This window comes from Astatotilapia calliptera, chromosome 17 (assembly GCF_900246225.1).
Source record: "Astatotilapia calliptera chromosome 17, fAstCal1.2, whole genome shotgun sequence".
In the NCBI taxonomy this organism is placed as follows: domain Eukaryota; kingdom Metazoa; phylum Chordata; class Actinopteri; order Cichliformes; family Cichlidae; genus Astatotilapia; species Astatotilapia calliptera.
The window spans coordinates 15,512,213-15,535,173 of record NC_039318.1 but is presented as its reverse complement, the minus strand read 5'-3'; the positions used below and the strand labels follow the sequence as shown (position 1 = coordinate 15,535,173).

At 44.9% G+C, this 22,961-nt stretch overlaps 3 protein-coding genes across 6 annotated transcripts; 1 reads left to right on the top strand and 2 right to left on the bottom strand.

Moving 5' to 3' along the window:
• Positions 1-249: 249 nt before the first annotated feature.
• tnpo3 (transportin 3) lies at positions 250-10,955 on the bottom strand. 2 transcript variants are annotated; one of them, XM_026146931.1, is made up of 23 exons: positions 10,668-10,955; positions 9,195-9,395; positions 8,722-8,795; positions 8,486-8,642; positions 8,064-8,207; positions 7,786-7,961; positions 7,562-7,700; positions 7,289-7,435; positions 6,844-6,951; positions 6,667-6,758; positions 6,447-6,586; positions 6,117-6,308; positions 5,840-5,940; positions 5,668-5,744; positions 5,531-5,591; positions 5,300-5,440; positions 4,840-4,956; positions 4,650-4,744; positions 4,406-4,562; positions 4,159-4,326; positions 3,956-4,068; positions 926-1,009; positions 250-835 (listed from the first exon to the last, which is right to left on the bottom strand). In XM_026146931.1, exons 1-22 carry the CDS (start codon positions 10,785-10,787, stop codon positions 949-951), a joined length of 2,781 nt encoding a protein of 926 aa, XP_026002716.1. In that variant the 5' UTR covers positions 10,788-10,955; the 3' UTR covers positions 250-835; positions 926-948. The 2 variants fall into 2 exon arrangements, with proteins under 2 accessions (XP_026002716.1, XP_026002717.1); XM_026146932.1 differs by having other exon boundaries at positions 5,849-5,940.
• A 5,095-nt stretch (positions 10,956-16,050) lies between these two features.
• opn1sw1 (opsin 1 (cone pigments), short-wave-sensitive 1) lies at positions 16,051-17,716 on the top strand. Its single transcript, XM_026147256.1, has 5 exons — positions 16,051-16,392; positions 16,469-16,637; positions 16,708-16,873; positions 17,017-17,256; positions 17,377-17,716. The coding sequence occupies exons 1-5, from the start codon at positions 16,053-16,055 to the stop codon at positions 17,467-17,469; spliced, it is 1,008 nt and encodes a 335-aa protein (XP_026003041.1). The 5' UTR covers positions 16,051-16,052; the 3' UTR covers positions 17,470-17,716.
• A 408-nt stretch (positions 17,717-18,124) lies between these two features.
• calua (calumenin a) lies at positions 18,125-21,180 on the bottom strand. 3 transcript variants are annotated; one of them, XM_026147083.1, is made up of 7 exons: positions 21,097-21,180; positions 20,616-20,847; positions 19,961-20,154; positions 19,702-19,868; positions 19,568-19,628; positions 18,786-18,985; positions 18,125-18,705 (listed from the first exon to the last, which is right to left on the bottom strand). In XM_026147083.1, the coding sequence occupies exons 2-7, from the start codon at positions 20,834-20,836 to the stop codon at positions 18,601-18,603; spliced, it is 948 nt and encodes a 315-aa protein (XP_026002868.1). In that variant the 5' UTR covers positions 20,837-20,847; positions 21,097-21,180; the 3' UTR covers positions 18,125-18,600. The 3 variants fall into 3 exon arrangements, with proteins under 3 accessions (XP_026002868.1, XP_026002869.1, XP_026002871.1); XM_026147084.1 differs by having other exon boundaries at positions 21,082-21,173; XM_026147086.1 differs by lacking the exon at positions 21,097-21,180 and adding an exon at positions 20,950-21,026.
• Between the last annotated feature and the right edge of the window lie 1,781 nt (positions 21,181-22,961).

The window sequence follows — 22,961 nt, the reverse complement described above, 5'->3', positions numbered from 1 at the left end:
GTCACCGACCTTGGAGCGTCTCTGATGGAGGAGCAAAAAGATTTGCTCTGTTTGACTTTGAAGAGTTCTGTGATGAAGGTTTCTATTATTTTAGAAAGCCTCCGCACCCTTCTGAGCCAATTCATCAGGTTCCCAACCTCATTCCTTCCAACACCTGCTAACCAGAGCGAGAACCCAAACACCTGGCTACCATGCAGCTGTCTGACCAACTGGCACAGGTAAGTGAGGTGACAGTAATAACAGACACACTGGATGAGCAGTTTGTTTTTTTTAATTTGTTTACAACAAGGCTACATCACCGATGATGTCATGGTGTCAGTCTCTCCGCCTCATTACCCAGAGTTCACTCTGTTTCACTTTGTGGAAGAACAACTAAAATTCAACCAAAGTTAAAAAGGTCAAAGGTGACGCCAAATCCTCCCGCAGCACGCTGCAGCCAAGAGCATCATGGAAAATCTTTTGGCTCCTTTTATGGCACGGACAAAAAAAAAAAAAAAACAAAAAAAAAAACCCCACCACGACCAAAGTCCAAAAATAAATCTCTAAAAACTGTTGACCAGGCACATCCTCCGATTCACGACCGCAGCTTCCTGACCCCGCCCACCTGCCGGACCCAGCCCCGCCCACTCACCACCTGCTGCAGGTGAGGTCAGGTGAGTTCAGGTGAGCTGGGGTGGACTCATTCTGTCCAATCAGTCTTCAATCTGTCAGTCCTTCAGAGTGAGCCGCCCTGTTCACATTCGAAGTCCTTCATCATCTTCATCCCTTTGGATCCTCGTCTGCAGACGCAGATTATTGCCGTCACCTCTGAATGCTCGTCAACAAAAAGATTTACCTGTGGGGAAAAAAGAAGTCTTAAACATATCAGAGAAGCAAACAAACTCAGGCTGAATACACACCTGAGTGTACTTGAGAACAGGCTCACCTGGCGGTGCGAGAAGGCTGCAGCTATCGGAACAGTCTGGTGAACTCTCTGATGGCCCAGCACACCTGTTTACACTCCTCAGCGCTGCAGAACAACAAATGTGAGGTTATCTACTTGTCACCTATGCAGGTGTTCCACACACTGAATGTTTATCAAAAACATTTAACCAGACCATGAGATCAATTTTACAGGAAATAAACTCCTCAGTTGGAAGAGTTTTTTTTACCAGCGCATATAGTGTTTTTCATACACCTGAAACCTCCCAATCAGGTCAGGACAAGTCCAGACTCGCTCAATCCGGACTCCAGTTTGTCTGCGTTCCACCATCAGACGAGTGAGTCTCGACAAAACCTGCTACACACCTCACGCACTCTTACCTGAATGCCTCACAGTCAGTAATGCCTGTCCCTGAACGCCTCACAGTCAGTAACGCCTGTTTCTGAATGCCACAGACAGCAACGCCTGTCCCTGAACGCCTCACAGACAGCAATGTCTGTTTCTTAATGCCACAGACAGCAACGCCTGTCCCTGAACGCCTCACAGTCAGCAACGCCTGTCTGTGAATGCGTTACTATTTTTTAACAAACAGACGTTGAAGCTGTGTTCAGTTTAACCCAACCCAAAAACAGCCTGTTCGTGTTGGTGGAAAAATGCACCATGTCGACCAACCAAAAAAATGATATGGCAACTAGAGATGGCACGATACCACTTTTTTATGTCCGATACCGATATCATAAATTTGGATATCTGCCGATACCGATACCGATATGAATCCGATATAGTGTTTTTTAATCAACAAAACTGTTTTTTAAATATCTTGCTGCATTTTGTATAAGTTCATACTCAAGTTTAAAACAACAACTACACTAAAGCTATTCTGTTATACCTGTATGCAAAAAAAAATATTTCATAGTTCAGCAATACTGATCAATCTAATAAACTCAAACCTACACCATCCTCCCTATTCTGGTATTTGAAAGAGTACTTAGCATAAATATTAATCAACCTAACTAATAGGGTTCCAACTCCCAGCAACAACAAAAATAAATAAATAAAAAATAGGGAACCACCCCTCACGCTCCACCTCATGATGCTTAATTGACGTAATCAACCTTAATTTGATGCAGTGTGAAAAAAAAAATGCACAGAAATCAATTATTTTTCAAGAAATATTAAATAGATTCAACATCTTTCTTCAACAAAATTGCAGACTGCACAGATGGTACCTTCCCAAAGGAAAAAGTACTATAGCTTACTAGGGTATATATATTAGACTTAATAGTTACTATATACAGTAATGGACTTCTATTCATTTTACATCAAATTAAAACTTTGGGTGTCAGATAATTATTTATTAAAAGCTAGACATTTTAAATGAGAATAAGAAAGAAAAGTATGTCTTTGTGCCCCCTTTTCCCTGTTAATGCCCTATCGGCCCCCCTGGCTAAACTTTGCTAGATCCGCCCCTGCACAGTTACCAGCGTCAGCTACGTAGAAAAAGATCCTCGAGTAGAAAGTAATATTAAATAAATTCTAACAACAGCTGATCAAGCTTAAACGTGCTGCTGTTGTTCAGCCGCTGGTTTCCTCTTTCTGGTGCAAAGTGGGCCAAAAGCAAACCAGAGAGACGGACTCGCGACAGAAAAGCCGATCAGCTGATCATTAAGCAGTTTCATGATTGAAGTAGCAGCAAGAAGAGGCAGTCGCTCCATATATCGCTTGGTAAGCTTAACGCAGGAATGCTTTACAAACATTCAGAGATGGACTTACACACTTGCTTTACTTCTCTCGGGGATAACTTTGTCGGAGATGAAATGCCGGGTTGCTAGCGAAGCTCCACATGCTATCCAGACCACCGACAGGTCCCGCATGCCACAGCCGCTCTATCACGTGATGCATACTGCTCCGACGTGCTAACGTTCTGAGGTGAGTTACGGCGTGTTGCAAGTTTTGTGAGGTGCTTTCGTGATATTTAATGGATCGGATTACATTTTTTATTTTTCTCCGATATCCGATCCAGTAATTTGGGTCAGTATCGGACCGATACCGATACGTAATATCGGATCGGTCCATCTCTAATGGCAACATGACATTTGGTTGTTTCGGGAGAGGGGGAAGTTTTAGGAGTGACGGAGAGAGAGAGAGAGAGAGAGAGAGAGAGAGAGAGAGAGAGAGAGAGAGAGAGCAGAAAAAGAGAGAGAGCGAGTTTAGAGATGTGAGAGATTTGTGACGTTTAGCGTGTTTGGAGTGTGTAGTTAATGTGTAGTGTAGAGGATAGTTTGGTGTTGTGTGTCAGTAAAATGACACGACTGCTGAATAAAAACAATGATACACCTGCTGCTGTCAGACTTGCAGGTATCAGGCTGTGATGTTCTCCTTTATAGTGGACAGAAATTATTTTTTTGGAGTGGCACAAATAATTTGTGTGGCATCTCATTGAATGCAGAACAGCTGATTGTTCTGTAAATAGTTTGAAATGGTTATAACAAAGGGTAAAAGGTAAATGACTGCAAACAACTTTGTTGTTTGCAAAACTTGTGCAGAGGATTTTAAAATTGACAATTTATATTTACATTTAAAGTTATGAAATATTATCATTAAACATGTTTGTTGTTGTTACATTAAAAAATATAACTTTTTCTACTCTGATTTTATGTTTATGTTTTTTGTCTGATTTTAGATCAACTGCGTTAACACAGTATGTCAAAAATGAAAACATGACTGTAAATTCAGACACGCGAGGTTGTGCTGAAAAGGATGAGACCAAACAAGGCAAAGTAAATAGTTTTTAAAGGTAAAATGTGGAGGGAAAATCAAGTAGTTAAAAATGGCCAATTATACCCTGGACCTCAGAGGGTTAAAGGTTTTTTTTGTTTTTTTTAAAGTAACGCAATAGTTACTTTTCAAGTAATTAATTACTTTTAGAATATTGTAACTCAGTTACTAACTCAGTTACTTTTTTGAAGAAGTAACTAGTAACTATAATTAATTACTTTTTCAAAGTAACTTGCCCAACACTGGTTATCTCACCTGGTGACCTGTTTATGGAAGTCAGTCAGCTGTTTATGGGTGACTGTCACGGCGCCGCCTGACGTCTCCTTCGGTAAACCTTTCAGGGCGCTCTCTAACCAGCGGCAGAACGTCTGCAACACAAGGACACCATCATCAGCACCTAGAGTCACCCGACACCCCCAGCATGCACACAGGTTTGAGATGCCCTACCACCTACTCACCGGCCGGTCGAACACCATGATCTCCCACAGCACCTCGGCGACGTCAGGTAGCGTGTACGGCGGCAGACAGAAGCAGCATGAGTGCATCAGCTGAGTAACGAGCTGCTGGCCGTGCTGCTCCATAGCCTGACCAATCAGACGCTTTCTCACCTCGAAGTCCTCCTCGTGCTGCAGACCCACAGGTGTTAAGGTGAAGCAGACTCCTGTGACATTACTGGCGTTTACAGCACGTTTCCATTAGACTTACATCGTTGGCGACTCCTGTGTGGATGAGGTCTCGGACAAACTTCATCACGCTGCAGTTGGCGTCTCGGTGGTCCAATGAGGTGGCGGCGATGGCGCACTGTATGATGTGAATGATGATGCTGCTGCTGAGCAGTGTGACAGGACTTCGCTGGACGAACCTGAGCAGAAGAGGATAACGGGTGAAAACGGGCAGAGCTACGGAGCGTGGCACCATCGGGCTCAAATGGGCGGAGCTTCAGACTCACCTGGTGGCCAGCCTGAAAAGGTCATCCACAGTGTCAGGGTGATTCCTTAGACCGTTCGGCTGCTCCAACAGCTGGAAGGTCGGCATGCAGAGAGCCTGAGGAGGAGGAAGCCACACCACCATCATCATCACTGACCAGCTCAATGAGCACATAACAGAAAGGTGGAGCCTCAGTGCCCAGGTGTGCTCACCTGTAGCATGTCGAGTAATCCCTGTCTGCAGCCCTCCTCCATACCGTACTCATCCACCAGGATGCTGCCCAGGTACAGGAAGCAGGAGTGTGGATACACCTGATACACGCCCACCATCTGACAACAACACACATGTGATCGTTTCATTGGAAACAAAACAACACTGCATCACCGGGGATCACAGATTCTCTCTAAACCAATCAGAATTGCTGACACTTTAGTCACAGCGCCCCCTGGAGTCTGGCAAACTGCTTTGAATCTGTTCACAGATGATTATTTTGTGTGACAAGTTTCAACAACAAACTTCATTTGATTGATTACTGATTGACTACATCATGGTGCACATACTCAAACCCGACTGGAAAAGCTCTGATCAGCTGTTCTGGAAGCTCAGAGTTTATTTTTAAACTCAGAGCTTGTTGAACCTGCTTCCTGCTCGCTGTCCGATATGAGGTCTCACCTGTGTGACAAGCGGCTGCAGCAGGGAGGCGGAGCCTTTCCCGACACAGCGCACAGCGAACCTGAGGCAGCGACAGCAGCGCTCCACGATGCGGTTATCAGCCTGGTGAGTGTTCAGAGTCTCCGACAATACGGGCCAGATCTGCAAGTCACATGACCAGAGGTACCTCTATCACATCTATTCAAATCACTCTATTCAAATCAGACTTCCAGGTGAGCGCAGGTGTGTTACCTCCTGGATGACTTTCTGACACGGGTGAGTCTGTCCATTCTCGACGATCGGGTTTGTGTGTCTGCAGAGAAATGATGTGTCCACCGTCAGCTGTTTCATTAAAGTTATACTGGAAGTGAACAAACAGGAGAACTCACCTGAAAATCACAGCCAACCTGTCGAGCCACACCGTCGGATCAGCTGATTTACCGTTTGTGGACTGCTCAGTCAGAAGCTAAAACACAAACAAGTAAACACATAAGTGAACAAACAAACAAACAAACAAACAAACAATCAAACAAACAATCAAACAAACAAACACACACACACCCCTCTGACCTTCTTCAGAGCAATAACCTGAACAGCACACAGGTCGCTCAGACACTCTGCGATCTTCTCCAGAGGAAGTCGAGCCAGGACCAGAGCCGTACCTGTACAGGTAATAGTACACTGATGTGATTACACATGAGCCTGCTGCATCTACACCACTCATGAGGATAAACCTGTGTCAGAGATTTAAACCTTGTACCTTCTAAATGTGACCATAGGTATCTGATAAATTCAAGGCAGGTACAGTACAAATATGTGATGATGTCAGTGCAGGTACCTTTGAGCAGGCCGACGGCAGCCTCTGTGGAAAGGGCGAAGGAGTCTAGTGAGCGAGCGATGTCCAGCAGCCCGTGGAAGTGCTGAGCCATGTGATCTCTGCACACGGAGCAGATGTTGTGGATTGCCTTTGCTGCCGCAGATGCCAGCGGTTTCTCTCGCAGACCTTTCATCAGGTAGTTCAACACAGAGTCTGACAGGAAGTACAAAATATTATTCAGTATTCCCAGACGCACCTGTGAAGCTACGACATCCTGAAAGGCAAGGAAGTTAAAACATGGCTGACTGCATCATCAGGACACTGCCATTGTTCAGGATCATTCCTCCGTACCAAGGAATCTGGGATTCCTGTCCACGACCTCGCTCATCTCGCCAACCAACTCGATACTCGTGTATCTCACCGCCATGTGAACGCTCTCCGGAAGTAACACAATCTGCTGCAGCACCTCCGTGAGCGTCGGGTTGTTCTCCCTGAAATCAGACATGGAGAACATGTTTACTTGATGAACGCGTCTGTGAGAACTTCCCGTGGCAGTGACACAGATACTCACGGGTCGACGCTCTTTGCGATGGAAGCCATGATGAAGAGGACGGCCTCTGTGACCTCCCAGGGAGGATTCCCATCTTTCAGCGTGGAGTACAGCTGAGGACAGGAAGTGATGTTAATGAAAGAATAAAGGTGAAACAGATCCCACCTGTCAGCCTGAAACCACCTGAGGATTAGTTACCTGAGCGAAGCACTCCACGGAGCCAACCAGGAAGATGACATCTTTAACAAGGTCAGACACCCTCATCCGGAACTCGCCAAAGTCGTCTGTGTCCTCCGGGATTCCCTCCTGTGGACGGAGAAAAATTCAGACTAAGATTTCATGACCTGAACACCTGAAGCCAACACCTGTGGGTGGAGCCAGAGCTGGAAGTCTGACAGACGCTGACATTTTTAGTTTGTTTGTGTTCCTGACTTCACATTCAAAGTGATTCACTGATTACTGATCACTCACGGTGAACACACCTGTGTGCATTATTGTGGACCACCATGGAGACAACAAGGACAGGTAATACAGTCAGGGTTCAACTTACAGCAGTGTGTTCAAACTCAGCATCATAAAAACTTTACACAGAAGGATCTGGAGCCAGACTGCAGCATGAAAAGGTTCAGGTTCTGGTTCTTACATGATCCGGATCGAGCTGGCAGTGCCGGGCCAAACAGTGGAGAAGCCTCTGGATGTACGGTCTGAAGATGGCGTGCAAAGTCGGGTCGTTGATTTTGTACAGGTGTTCCCCAAGACGGTACCAGAAGTTAAAGGAGATCTCCACCACCTGGACCACAGAGAACAGAATCACACACAGAACCATAACGCAGACCAGACAGGCCGACATCCGAATTAGAACACACAGGAGCTTCATATGCCATGTCATATGCAATGCCATGGGGTGTGTTCGTACCTCGTACTGGGGGTGTCCTGCACAGATCAGCAGCAGCTCCAGGGTCCTCAGGTCTCCCATGCCCTGTCCTGGACTCCTGACCGTGGTCTCCAGGAAGGTCTCGCAGAGCTCTGTGAAGATCCTGCAGTAGTTCAGCACTCTGAGGATGAGAATTGAACACGCGTGTTACTGACAATATGTAAACAACACATGAATGCCACAATCAGAACTAGATTTGTCCTCACTTGTCCAGATCTTCTCGGGCTACTGCCATGTGATAGGCTGTCTCTAGTGTCAGGACGCCCTGGAAGAGCTGCAGCGCCAATGCGACATTGGTCTCCACGTTTTCTATGGCGTAGAGCGCAGAGCACACACAGTCGGAGGACGCCTCGTGGAGGTTGGTAGAGGTTTCGTCCCTCTGCTGTGGAGACAGTTTGGGGTAACATAGAAATATTCACACGATTCAAGATCAAGGCTCACGTGATCATCAGATCATTGACATTGACGGCACTCTCACACTTACCAGGACCTGGAAAAGCACCATGAGCAGCTGGTTGCTCGCCATGAAGTTGCTGTCGAGGACGCCCAGGTTGAACCAGCTGCCCAGACAGCGAAACACCTTAATAAGCATCTTCTCATCATTCCCCGTTTTCTCCACGCAGGTTGTCTGAGGACAAATAAAGTCAGAGTCCTGTTTAAATAAAGATTAGTGACATCATCAGTGACATCTCCGTTTTTAGAGTGATAACAGTTTCCGCCACATTATCATTATGGTTTTATTACTAGCCACACCCCTACCTTAATGACAACATGCAGCTAATGTGGCAATCATGTGACAGTTAAACAGCCACTGGCCTGGTGAACAGATACGATCAACATTCAGTGGTGTTCAGACAGAAATATTACTGAGCTGTCTGACAGGTGAGAGTCAGACAGGTGTCTCACCAGCAAGGTAACCACGGTGCTTGAGTAGTACGCCAGGTCCTCGATGATCTCCGTCCTCCGATTCGCTCCGATCCTAAGCGAGCGGCTGTGAACTTCCTCTGGGAGCACGGTGAGGATCTCTATGAGGAAGAGCATCGAGCTGATGTCATTGTTGTACCTGAGAAGACAGAAGAACAGGTTAGTCACTGTCCAGCTTCAGAGAAAACATTGTGTTAGCCGATTTTGTGAATTCTTACTTTTCTATCAGTGTATGAACACATCCTTTCCAGGACGCCATCTGCAGGGCAAGGTCAGCGATCGCCAAAGCCAGCTGAGGGAAAGGGTGATGGTCTGAGTTACTCAAGTAAGAACTATCACAAACAAACTTCCTGTTTTTAAACCCTGATGATGTCACTGCAAGTTCAGCTTACTTTTTACAGTTAAACCCCCGCCCTCCGACAAGGTGTGATAACAACCACACAGATGTATTAAAGCAGGTGTTAACCAGCTCAAGCCAACATTAAACATCACAGGTAAGAAATATTTGATGATTCTGATTGGCTGATTCTGTTACAGGACACATTCCTCTTAACTGAAGCGATAATCAGCTGTTTCCAGGGAAACCCCACTGAGACAACTTTACAGCCGAGTACAAAAGGTGAGGATCAGTCAAGAGTCAATGAAGTCCTATTGACTCCGATGCTTATACCGCCGGAACGGGTGCAGTTACCTGGGTTACAATGATGGGTGACAGGTCCTTGAGGTTTTGGATGTGCGTCAGCAGCGAGTCTCGCAGTGCATTGTGGGTCTCTGGCGGGAGCTCGTAGAAGCTCGTCTGGATCTTCATCTTCATTGTCTGTGCGGCGAAGTAACACGACTCCACGTCCTGTTTGAGCTGCAGCAGCTGGTCTGACACCTCCCAAGCATACATCTGAGGAAGAAGTGATGTCATAGCGAAGGATGGGAGAAGAAAACAATCGACACAGCATAACATTATGATATTTTGTCTATACAGGGACACCAAACAAAAATAAATAAACTAATTAAAATATGAACAAGAGGACTTCTGACTAAATTGAAGGAGGCAACTTTATCAGGTAACTGCTGTATTATCTCAAACAGATTGCACATAATTGCCAACTTGACTCTATTCAGTTGCAGAGTGACTCGTATTACGGCAACATTTATGCAGGTCTTAGTGAAATGTTGGTGAGCTTGGTAAGAAAATAAATGAAGAGATGATGTTACATTGTTGTATAAAACAGGTACTAACAAAGTTTAACTTTGACAACATAATCTACAGTTTAAAGGTGGTGATTGCGAATATTACTCTAATACTCGCACACTGTAAAATGTTAAAAAAAAATCTTCAGTGAATTATTTTCATAAGATTGAATCGTGGGCTGTCTGCTGATTCTGCTCCTTATCATTAATGCCCATCAGCCACTCGGGAGAACATCTGACCAGAACCAGAAGCCTCACGTTTCCAGCTAGTTGACATTACAATGAACCGTTTGATCTGTTGTCCCCAAAAGACCAACCACCTGACTGAACCTGGTTCTCTTCAGGTGTTCTCCTCAGGTCCACCTGAGACGCTCGAATTAGTTCTCACGTGACTGAAGGCTGTGAGCTGGGGCTCCACAAACACTCCACTGAGCATGCTCACTGATCAGCTGACTGCTACGGGGGGAAACTTTCACCTGCATAACTTCAGCCCTCACGCACAGTGGCTGACCTTTTACCCCAGGTCACCTGACTGTGACCATGCTAACATGCTACCAGCTGAATAAAAACAAACAAGCCGGAACCGCAAACAGGAAGTCCAAACACAGGCAGGGGAGCGCTTCATTTACTCACCTGCAGCAAGGTGACTCACTCACTCATTCACACACACACTCTCTCACACAAAGACACACACACAAACAGAAAGAAACAAACAGACACACACACACGTGCGCAGGCAGGCAAAGTAACATACAGACAGCTAGCAGTTAGCATAGCAGCTAGCTCGGCATGTTTTCCTCCATTCATTTTCTTTAGCTTAGCTGTTATGCTAACGGAAGCGGTGGCTCCTCTGAGACTGCGCACTACACTTCACCTGTGCGTTTTCACACAGGTAAAACCCTGAGATCCGCTTCACACAGATCCCCAAAAACACGAAGCGACCTCCGCCCGCCCGGGCCTCTCCCCCCCGCCCTCTCACCGATCTCTGCAGCTCTCCCAGCCACAGCGAGGCGCGCTCCTTCCCGGCCGGGTCCGGGTCGTGGTACAGGGCCTGGACCGCCTGGTACACCAGCGCCAGGCTCGGTTTGCCGCCCTCCATAGCTCGGGTCAGACACAGGGACGCGGTGAGGCAGACAGCTCGGGGTCCGGGTGCTCGGATCCGGGTTCAGGGTCCTAAACGCTCCGAGAGCCGACCGCCATCTCACAGGCTTTCCGCTGCAACGGCAATCCCGGTCCCACCGGAAACACGGGCACCAAAAGAAGTTCCGCTTTGTCCTCCCGGAAGAAGACTTCTGTGAGAGGGCAATTAAAAAATAAAATGATGAAATAAAATGCAGCATATTAAAATAAAACAAAACTAGGGACACAATAATAATACGATACAATAAATTACAATGGAGTACAATAAAAAATAATTTGAATTTAATGACAACTTATCATAACCATCCATCTTCTGCTTCACACCTGGGTTTGGGTGGTGAGGGCAGTAGCCTGAGCGAAAAAACCCAGACCTCCTTGACCCCAGTCACCTTCACCAGCTCATCCAGGGGGAACACCGAGATGATCCCATTTCAGCTGAGAGATTTTATCTCAGAAGTGAGAGCATCCCTAACAGTGGCGGTCCTAGCCTGGGCGAACAGTCCCTCTGGCGCCCCGCCCCCCCCCCTCCCCACACACACACACACACACACACAACATATTAAGGATTGTACATTAACATAAAACTGTTGTACACACACACAGACACACATATGAAGAGAGAGAGAGAGAGTATGCATAGTATGCAAACGGCTACCAATCAGCAATCATAATTCGTCATGAGAACAGGACGAATCAACAACTGACAATGACAAATTAATATTATAATCTGTAACATAATGTATTGTTTGGAGTTTAGTCTGTTACTGTTGCTATTTTTACCATTTCTTCTTGGAGCAGCTGTAACGCACATAATTTCCTTAGGGAGTAATAAAGTATACTGATTCTGATTGTTTCAGGATGACCTGCCATTATTGAACTTTTCTTGTCCATCTTCCATTGGTTTTAATTTTGCACTCCAGTATGAACACATATCCCCCAGCTCGAGGATCACCACAACATAATCTAACACACCTACACCTTAGTTCACAGATTCACTTTGTCTAGGGTTTATTTCTGAGATTTTACACAACCCAGGATTCAAATCATGAATACATAATGAGCTTGGATTTACATCATTATGAATGAAATGTGCTCTATTTGGAAGCAGCCGGCCCCCCTCCCCTTTTGATGGCTTATGTGTGTGAGACTTTAAATCAGGGGTGTCAAACTCAAATACACAGTGGGCCAAAATTCAAAACTGGAACAAAGTCGCGGGCTAACATTAATATTTATTGAAAAAAAAAATCTTCCTCCAGATATAAGAATGAATCTTTTCTTATGGACTCAAATAAGTTTTGCTGGAAAACTGAATATGGAACAAGCAAAGCTTAATACTAAACAATATATATATTAGCTGTATAATACCAGTAGGCCAGCTCTAATAGTAATTTGGTATGGCTTCGCGGGCCAAATGTAATTAGGCTGCGGGTCAAATTTGGCCCGCGGGCCAGAGTTTGACACCTATGCTTTAAATCATCAAACTGTAAATTTTAAATTGTTATCAATTCCACCATCAGGCCGGGGTCTTTCTGTGTGGAGTTTGCATGTTCTCCCCGTGTTTGTGTGGGTTCCCTCCGGGTACTCCGGCTTACTCTCACCGTCCAAAGACATGCAGCTTGTGGGGATAGGTTAATTGGATAATCCAAATTGCCACTAGGTGTGAATGTGCGAGTGAATGAGAGTGCGAATGATTGTCTGTCCCTGTGTGTTGGCCCTGCGACAGACTGGCGACCTGTCCAGGGTGTACCCTGCCTCTCGCCCTATGACAGCTGGGATAGGCTCCAGCGCCCCCCCCGCGACCCTGAAAAGGATAAGCGGAAGCGAATGGATGGATGTTATTGATCCCTTTACCCCTGGTCCTAAAGTGTGTATTTATTTTCTTACTCTTCTTATATATAGTGTTTGTTTACTTGCACTGCTGTAACTGGAGCCTCGTCTCTCTATATACTGGACTGTATGTAGCGGAGATGACAATAAAGTTTACTTTGACTTCAGCAGCGAGCAGGCGCACCGAAGGCTCTCGCGCTCACTTTTTGTGTATAGAATTTAGAAAAAACATCGGTGCAAATTATAAGTCTGTATCATAATGTCTGGTGTTTTCATGTTTGCTGGTTTGTTTTAATTTTGTTTTATTTTGCGAGTTGGTTATTAGATGCTGCTCCAGCCAGCCAGTGAATCCCCCGCCGCCCCGCCCTCTCCTCTCTGCGCCGCAAGCAGCAGGCGCACCTGGCAAACGGAGGGCGCCCTTACTCCCAGCAAATGGGCGAGGGAAAACCGATCGGTGCCTATGCCATTCCCAATATGCGCTGGCTGACGTCGGGGCAGCATGAGTACTACGATGCCCGTGATGCCGCCCCCCACCACGATGCCGCCCCGGGCAACCGCCCGTGTCGCCTGTATCTAAAACCGCACCGGCTCCTTTTAATGTGGAGGAGTAGCAGCTCTACTCTGAGCCCCTCTCAAAAGACTAAACTCCTCACCCTGTCTGTGACAGAGAGGCCAGCCACACTTCAGAAGAATCCGAATAGGGTTTATTGCCAAATGTTGAGCAGATTGAGCAGCCCTACCACCGGGCCCCCCAAGCCAACAGAGCTCCATGGATACTTGGGACACAAAAGTCCTCCACTACAGCAAGGCGATTTACGGAGGGGATCGTACACGGAGGAGTACAAATAAAAATAAATATGTTCACAAACATTTACACTTGAAATGTTTGTAATTACTAAATTAACATGCTGAACCTGGATATTGAAGAACCTACACACATTTAAAATCATCACATTTAACCCTGAGTGTGTGTGCGTGTGCAGTCACACTGTTTCAGATCAAACAAACTTTAATATCAAAGATAATCTGAGTGAATACAAATACACTTTTGATCATTTCGTTTATTAGGGGAACATGAACAAGTAGCAGGTACAATGTTAGTTTCATCACTGACATCAATGTTAAAGAGTTTTACCAGTGGCAACATCTGCTCAGCTTCATTTCTGATTTTAATGAAGCTGTTCAGGCTTGGAAGTTACAGACAGATCAACAACAGCTGATGATATGAGCTAAAGTTCTTATGACTGACATGTTTCTGATGCTTCCAGATTTATTTTTTTTGTAACTAAACCAAACCTGATGCAGGCTGTGGCGACTACTCTCAGGTAGACTGACAAACCTTGGGTTCATTTCTCGCATTCATCTCCCACTTCCTGTGACCTCTGACCCTGACTAATGATGTTAGTATAAATGAAGCCCTATAAGGAAAAGAGATCCTGGATAAAGAGACGTTCAGGGACCTGATGACGTGCTCGGAGCTCTAATGATCGAGTCGAATTTAACTGCTCTAAAACCCAAAGAAACACGGCAAGTCATCTGTGAACAAAATTTAGGGCATTGATTGATCAATAAGTCATTTTAGTGGGGCATTTTTATTCACAGAAAAAAACTGAGCTGCTTGGAGTTTGATTCAGTTTCAATAATCAGAAGTTTGGAAGTTAAAAACATTTCTGAAGTTATAACTGTAATAACAGGATAATAAATCTGATGAATAATAGTGTGCCTCAATGCTCCAAAAAGGAATTTTATTAAAAAATAATAATTAAACCAAAACAGCTTCTGAGTTTCATTTAAATGTTTGAAGTAAAGTAATGATTCACACAATCAAATTACTTCATTGATCAGCAGGTTCTTTTTTATTTAACAGACATTAAAGATGAAAATAAATAATACAGGATACATGAACACCTGAGGCCACTGTGACCTTTAAGTGTTACAGCACAGACTCACAACAAACAGAAACCTAACATTAAACAGTGAAAGCAGCAGACATAATCTCCGGTCTTCATACCTGAACCACCAGGAGCTTAATCAATAATCCATAGTAGCAAGTAATCAATAGTCAATACATCAGTGATTAATCAGTCTTTTAAGGCTGCAAGTCACCTCCAAACTGAGGTCGTATCATACCCATGCTCCATGCAGCTCACAGCCTGGTTATGATACAGCCCCCGCTCTAAAGGTCAGCAATCATTACAGCCATCGATCAATCGATCAGTCAATAAATGTGTCTCCTCTTCAGTCTGGTCCAGGATGAAAATGGGCAACAGAAGTGGAGACAGTGCAGTTTCTTCTTGTCCGCGACGTTCTCCGGACTCTGAGCAGGAGAAGTGATGAAGGTTGGAGGACAGCTCCTTCTTAAAGGCTCAGTGTTCTTCCTCCTCCTCTTCCTCACAGTCTTCCTCACGCTGAACCCCTTTAACCGTTTCAGTGGTCGTGAGTCTTCTAATCTGACTGTGTGACGATGTTTTAAGGATTTGGAGGATTGAGGAGGATCACCTGGTCAGGTAAATCTGAAATATCCGGATTACATCGGAAGTTGAGCACACGGAAAAACAAAAGACTCTTATTGGATTTAGATCCGTCAGCCACCTGCTGCTGCTCTTCATCATCAGGCGTCTTCATCGCCCTGCAGTGGGCCTGACAACAGCTTGTGTTTATTACACTAAAAACTTTATAAACCCATCACAAACCATATCACACAGCAGGGACTTACCTCTTCATCTGTAAGAAGGATTTTTAGAGTTGGCAGCAGAGCAACAGTCAGCTCTGTTGCCTCACTAAAAGAGATCTTTGTTTGAATCTGTGACCTGTCCAAGTGTACCTCGCTTCTCACCCACTGACCTCTCCACAACAGTGAGCTGGTTGGCGGGATGCTAATGTTTCTAGTTATTACGTGTAACCAAACTTAAAGAGTACAGATAAATCATTTAGCATAATTAAAGTTTTACTGTCATGTTATTGGCTGTTAATATGATTGCTGTTGTAAGTATGTGTTGATCACTAACAATTTAATTAATTAAATCAATCATTAAATTAAGTTTGTTTGGAAAAAGAGGGAAAACTCATCCACTGACCACATGGTTCTAGGTTTAATTCCTTGGAGTTAAAGGGCTAATCCCAGAGCCATTTACCAAAATAATAAATAAATATTTAAATAAGACGTGCATGCGACTGCGGTCACCTTTAAAGCACAAAGTTTTTTTTGAGCAGTGAGGTGAACTCGGGTGGATCTGTGTGTTCACAGAGAAAACCTTCTGTAAGCAGATTAAGGAGTCAGAAGTTCTTAATCCTGAAAGTTTAGAAAAATCCCAGCAGCATAATCTTTGCTGTAAGTGGTTTATGAGCGTATATAAGAGGCTGACACAGCGGCAGCGGCAAAGAGCTCAGGGTCACAATGGGAAAACACTTCCACCTGTACGAGAACATCTCCAAAGTCAGTCCCTTTGAGGGGCCCCAGTATTACCTGGCCCCTGTCTGGGCCTTTTACCTGCAGGCCGCCTTTATGGGTTTTGTTTTTTTTGCTGGCACTCCTTTAAACTTCATTGTTCTCGTGGCGACGATGAAGTACAAGAAGCTCAGAGTCCCACTCAACTTCATTCTTGTCAACATCTCCTTCTCCAGCTTCATCTTCGTCACCTTCTCTGTCAGTCAGGTGTTCTTAGCCTCCATGCGAGGTTACTACTTCCTGGGTCACACGCTGTGTGCTCTGGAGGCTGCTGTGGGCTCCGTGGCAGGTAAACCACCCAATCCATCGGCAGGATGTGTACAGGTGTGTGCAGGTGCAATGGTGTGTTTCTCCCTCCTCCTCAGGTCTGGTGACCGCCTGGTCTTTGGCGGTGCTTTCCTTTGAGAGGTACCTGGTCATTTGTAAACCGTTCGGAGCCTTTAAGTTTGGCTCAAATCACGCTCTGGCTGCAGTGGCCTTCGCCTGGTTCATGGGTGTCGGCTGTGCCTGCCCACCTTTCTTTGGCTGGAGCAGGTACTGTAGGCATCAGGTGATTCTGGCCGTGTGTGTCCTGCACAGGTGAGCTGACTTTCTGTGTTGGTAGGTACATCCCTGAAGGTCTGGGCTGCTCCTGTGGACCCGACTGGTACACTCACAATGAGCAGTACAACACGACCAGCTACATACACTTCCTCATGGTCACCTGCTTCATCATGCCTCTCTCCATCATCATCTTCTGCTACTCCCAGCTGCTGGGTGCTCTGAGAGCAGTGAGTCAATCAATCAATCAATCAATCAATCAATCAATCAATCAGCCAGCACTAAGTGATTAACTGAGTCTCTGTGCTGGTAGTGTGTTTGGAGCTTGAGAACTTCACTCCATTAAAGCTTAGCCTTGTTGTTTCCTCTGCAGGTTGCAGCCCAGCAGGCTGAGTCAGCCTCCACCCAGAAGGCGGAGAAGGAGGTGTCAAGAATGATCATCGTTATGGTGGGGTCCTTCGTCACCTGCTATGGCCCGTACGCCCTGGCAGCTCTTTACTTTGCCTACTCCACAGATGAAAACAAAGACTATCGACTTGTCACCATCCCGGCGTTTTTCTCTAAGAGCGCCTGCGTCTACAACCCACTCATCTACGTCTTCATGAACAAACAGGTGAGCACACTCAGATAACACAGTGCAGAACGCAGGGTTTAGTTTTTCGCAGCTTTTCTCTGACAGTTTGAGTTGTCCCTGCTACTGAAGTGATGATCAGTTCTTCTGTTCTGTTCTCAGTTTAATGGCTGTATCATGGAGATGGTGTTTGGAAAGACAATGGACGAATCCTCCGAAGTTTCCACAAAGACTGAAGTGTCCACAGCTTCTTAATGCTCACACCAAAGTGACACAAAGAACTTTTAAGAGGGCGTGACTGAGCTGAAGAGGACCTTCACAGGTCAGAGTTTGGAGGACGAATGTTTCCTGTATTCTCATCGTTATGTAAATAAAGTTTATACGTACACACGATCAGCTGATATCTATGTTCCTGTAGAACATACGTGTTTAGATAAAAGGCAAAAATAAACATTAAAAACAGTGAAGTGTCTTTCTTTAGACTTTCTGAATAAAACGTTCACGAAACCAAACTCTGAGTTTCACTTTTTTTATTTTTTTTTTTATTGATAAACAGGTAAAAATGCGACATAAAACTCAGACTTTGTCTGTAGATTTTTTTAAGCTTTAAGGCAGGGGTGTCAAACTCAAATACACAGTGGGCCAAAATTCAAAACTGTAACAAGGTCGCGGGCTAACATTAATATTTACTGAAAAAAAAAAAAAAAAAAAATCTTCCTCCAGATTTATGGACTCAAACAAGTTTTGCTGAAAAACTGAATATGGAACAAGCAAAGCTTAATACTAAACAATATATATATTATCGTTAGCTTCATAGCATAAGTGCCTAAGTCATTGACTTAGTCAAATGACTTAGGCAATTATGCTATGAAGCTAACGTTATGGTAGTTGTATAATACCAGTAGGCCAGCGGGCCAGAGTTTGACACCTATGCTTTAAGGCATCTTTAAATCTTTATAAAAACCATTTGTTATTTGCTCCAAAGTGGCAACGCTCTGAAGGACGAAGCGTAAAACGTTTACGTGAGATTTTTTTCCAAATGACCAACACAGCTACGACAGTAAGGCGCTCTCACCTGAAATCACATGAGCACTCCTTTTAGTCCAACTGTGTCCCAATGACATAATTTTCTTCAACGCTAAATGAAATAAAAGTGGATTTTAGTGAAAATGGCGGGTCAGTGTTTTACGCTTCTGTACTGCAGAAACTCGTGAGGAGCAAAAACACATACGAAAAATAAAAAAATCTGGCCTAACAACCTGGCAGTAACTGTTGAACATCAAAACTGTTTTTTCTTCTTTGGCTCTAAAAATAAATTATCTCCATAAAGTTTCCACCAAAATTCAGAAGCAGTTTGTTCCAGCGACGCTTCAATCATGTGACCTTCTAGAACTCGTCGTGTCGCAGTAGCGCCTCTCCAAAGTCTGTCACCTGACTTCCGACAAACACCTCATGCTTGTCCAGAATCTCTTTCTTGCTCAGTTTTCCATCCTGAAGACACAAAAATCAGCTGTTACACATGCAAGCAGGTAAACCGAAAGCTGCGAGGGGCGCATTTGGTTCAGCCTCACCTGGTCGGCATCAGACTCATGCAGCAGATGTTGGGCTTCGGCCTCGGCATGGTCATAGTCAGAGGGAAGGATCCAGTCCATCGTCTCCTCTTTGTCCATCTTCCCATCCTTGTTTTTGTCTCTGAACTCCGAGAACTGCTGACGCTCTGTCGCCACCCACTCAGGCTCCTCCTCGCCGTCCTGAGACATGTACATGTCACCTACGACAATTCAATTCAGTTTGTTTATATATAGCACAAATCACAACAACATTTTCCTCAAGGCAATACAATAATACAGAGAAACTCCAACAATCATACGACGCCCTATGAGCAAGCACTTTGGTGACAGTGGGAAGGAAAAACACCCTTTTAAAAGGAAGAAACCTGCAGCAGAACCAGGCTCAGGGAGGGGCAATTGGACGTGACAAGAAGTGACCAAACTTAGAAGAGGAACTTAAATCTGTTATCTGTTTGGTTACAGTCTGTTCACACACGCACGCACACACACACACACACACACACACACTTCCACCTAACAAGCACTCTGATTGGCTAATCATAAAAAGGAAAGCTGCAGCACACAGAATAAATTCAGCCGCAGGTAAATTTTGTGGTATTCAGCAGCGAGCTCGTCACAGTGCTGCCCCCTGCTGCCTGACATCACAAAAAGCATGCATAGGCTCCATGAGACCATCACTGTCTAGTCCGTCTGTCAGGATAAGGTAAAGGCCTGACCTCCTGACCTTCAGATCAGCTGCTTCCTGTTTCCTCTAATGCTCCACCTGATCGATAAAACCTCACCGATATACTCCTTCAGGTCGATAAACCCGTCTCCATTCTTGTCGATGTCTTCGATCGTTTCCTGTGACAAAAAAAGAAAGTTAAATATTTGAAACGAAACAGTGGGTCACATGACCCCACGACATCAGTCTCACCTGCACCACGACGTCCTTCATGTACTCGTGTTCTTCAGGATGAAGAAAAGCGGTAAACTCCTGTTTGTCTGCGATGAGGTCTCCATTCCTGTCTGCGACCCGGAACCTCCGCTCGTCCCTCGACATCATGTAGGTGTAGTTGTACTCTGGTTCCTTTGGAGGGTCATCTGGAACCAAGCAATGAGAGACCTGATCAGATTGATTACAGCACAATAACATTTATCAAAGAAGACCTAATAACCTCAGATGGAGTCCTGACCTAGATAACTGCCGTATGTCACGTTCCTGTACTCGTCCCAGCTGATGCGGCCGTCGCCGTTCAAGTCGAAGTCTTTCCACTGATGCTCCACGCTGTCATAGATGTGCTTCCTCTGAGCATTTCTGATCCAGGCCTTCAGCTCCTCCTCAGAGACGAAACCATCGCGGTTAGTGTCAATTTTATCCACGATGATGCTGCAGAGACACGAATTACCAGAGCGCAAAGCCAAAAACAACATCTTTATGAGAGGCAACAAAAATAAAGACTAGACTTAAGAAATATCTAACCTAACTGAACCCAAACTGAGCTCACAGGTCCAGGAAATACACTGGACTTTATTTTAATTGTATTGAGTTTTCTGTGAACACAGCTGAGCTGAGTATGTGAGTTGAAATTGTAAAGTTTCTCCTGCGTCTGCAGCAGCTGGAGGTGGAGACGATTCGACCAGTGAGGACGTCTATTTCCTCACGGTCAGCATGACACAGCTACAGGAAGTGATTGTCTGAATTTCTCATTATGCCCTGTGGACCCTGTCCCTGCACAGCGCTCAGCCACAGTCTGATCGGGCTGTACTTCAATGTGGAGAGCCGAGGCCGGCCTGCTTCTCTTCATCACTCAGAAAAACCAGGCGAAGCTTCAGATGACCTGAACTCACCCGAGTCTGCGTTGGCTCTCCTCTGGAGGAAGTTGCTCAAAGGTTTTGGCCTCCTCTTGACCCAAAAATGCTTCGTGGTCGTAGTCGAAGTTTTTCTGGTCGTCATGCTCAAGGGCGCTCAGAGGCTCCTCATGATGGACCCGACTTTTCCTCTCTGTGGGCTTACTGCTGCTGCTGACCACCACAGCAAGGATGAGGAACACAAGCACTGGACGCACCATCCTGACACACACTGTGACACACATACAAAGACACAGACATACGCACGCGCACGCACACAGAAACAAAGTTTACGTTTTAAGCTTTAAATTCCTCTTTGAATATTTTCACTCACAGTCAGCTTCTCTCGCAAACGTCAGTCACATGATAATAAACTCTGGTTTTACAAACATCACAGTTTCTGTTTAATATTCATAAAACTGCTGATTGCCTCAAACTCGCTACAGCTGTTGGAGCATCAGCTCACCTGCTCTCCTCTCACCTGTGCGCGTGCTACTCTTACACCTGGCGACCGCTGCTTTGCTCGTTCCTCACACCGAGCCCCGCTGTCTGCGACCCCGCGGAGCCGCCTCTGGGCCTCCGCAGCCAATCAGAGCCCGCGTCAGACTTTTCCCTCGACCTGATTGGTCCACCTCAGTTATACGTCATGCTCCCTCGGTGATGTCAGAGGGTTGCTGTCCGCGGACTCTTTTCTCATTGGTCCTTCTTCACGAGAGGAAAGAAGGAAGCACGCATGCCACGTCCGCAGACCCGCGCGCTGACATACAGGGGGCGGGGCGGAAAAATCATGAAGTTTAAAAAAGATGAAACTTTATTTCCTGCAGATTCTTTCATTCACGTTTATTTAACTGCAACTTTAACACGTGACCCCCACTGTGGTTATCCCCAATAAAACTTTATCTATAATCTCACGTACAAACAGAAACATTTAAATAAAGTAAAAGTAGGGGAGACCGGGGATAGTTGTAACGTGGGTCAGTTGTAACACTTCCAATTTCTCCAATCAGGGCTAAGTTTCAAATGATGTGACTCATCCTGTGCATGCCCAATTCAGTTCTGCTATCACATGTGAAAAATCAGCACATTTTGTCAAACACAGACAATTTAACATGAAAAAAAGTAATTTGTATGCCAAAAAGGAAGTTTTTCTACTTTATTTCAATTTCTAATAGCATTATCTGCTTTGCAGTTAAACTCATCAAACTTAAATTATGTTATTTGTATGTCTATGGGGATATATTCTGTGTAGGTCTTTAGTGCTAATGTTTTAGCCGTTGCCTGTAATGTTAGCTAGTTCATGGCTATAGGAGTTCTGGGTCAGTTGTAACAGCAACAGTCTGGGTTAGTTGTAACAATAATGCAGATGTTACAACTTGCCACACTATTACTTTAACTTATATTAAACAAGTTGGGGCAACGACATCAGCAGAGAGAGGTTCACTGGTCGCATTTGTATATGCGGTAATGCCATTGGCAACACAATTCCTCCACTGTTTGTGTTCCCACACATACATTATGCACACCACTGTGTCAGAGATGGACCAGTAGGAAGTACTGGTAGTGGAAATAAGTCAGGATGGGTGCAAGAAACAGATTTCCTCATCTTTCTGAAGCACTTTGCAAACCACACCAAGGTAAGCCATGATAAAAAGTAATGGAATTGCGATGCTGGTGAACAACTAGATTTTTTCAGCTTCATTGTTATGTTCAAAATTGGTGCAAGAGTTGTAGGTTATAATGCCCACTGATCCAATGAGGCCAAACTCAAGGAAGACCAACCAAAATTAATGAAATATTCAGTTGCAGAAAATTCCATAATTTGTCTTTTTTGGGGGGTTGGAATATGTTCAAAAGCTAGATTTCTGCATTCTGTCACACACACACAGAGCTACATAAATGGATGTAAGTGCATTCATGTGTTGAATAAACAAAGATTACATGTTAATGTTTTGTTAGTACCCTTATTTCATTGTGTTACATTTCACCCCAGGATATGTTACAACTAACCCAGACTATGGGGTTAATTGTAACATTTCACTCTTCGTGTTTGAGACCATACCATGCAATGGGTAATTGTGCTGCAGAGAAAATAACTGCACTATTTAATAGCAGAGACATGTAAATACTTTGCATTACATTTTGAATCCACTACCTTAAAAGAGCTTCAATTTACAGACAGAAATGTCAAAAATGTTACAACTATCCCCGGTCTCCCCTACTAATAGTAAAAATGTCTTATGAAAGGCCGGTGATTCAAATCCACTGAACAGCTACCCTGCGGTACCCCTGAGCAAGGTACTGTCTATACACACTGCTCCTCGGGCGCCCAATGGTTGCCCACTGCTT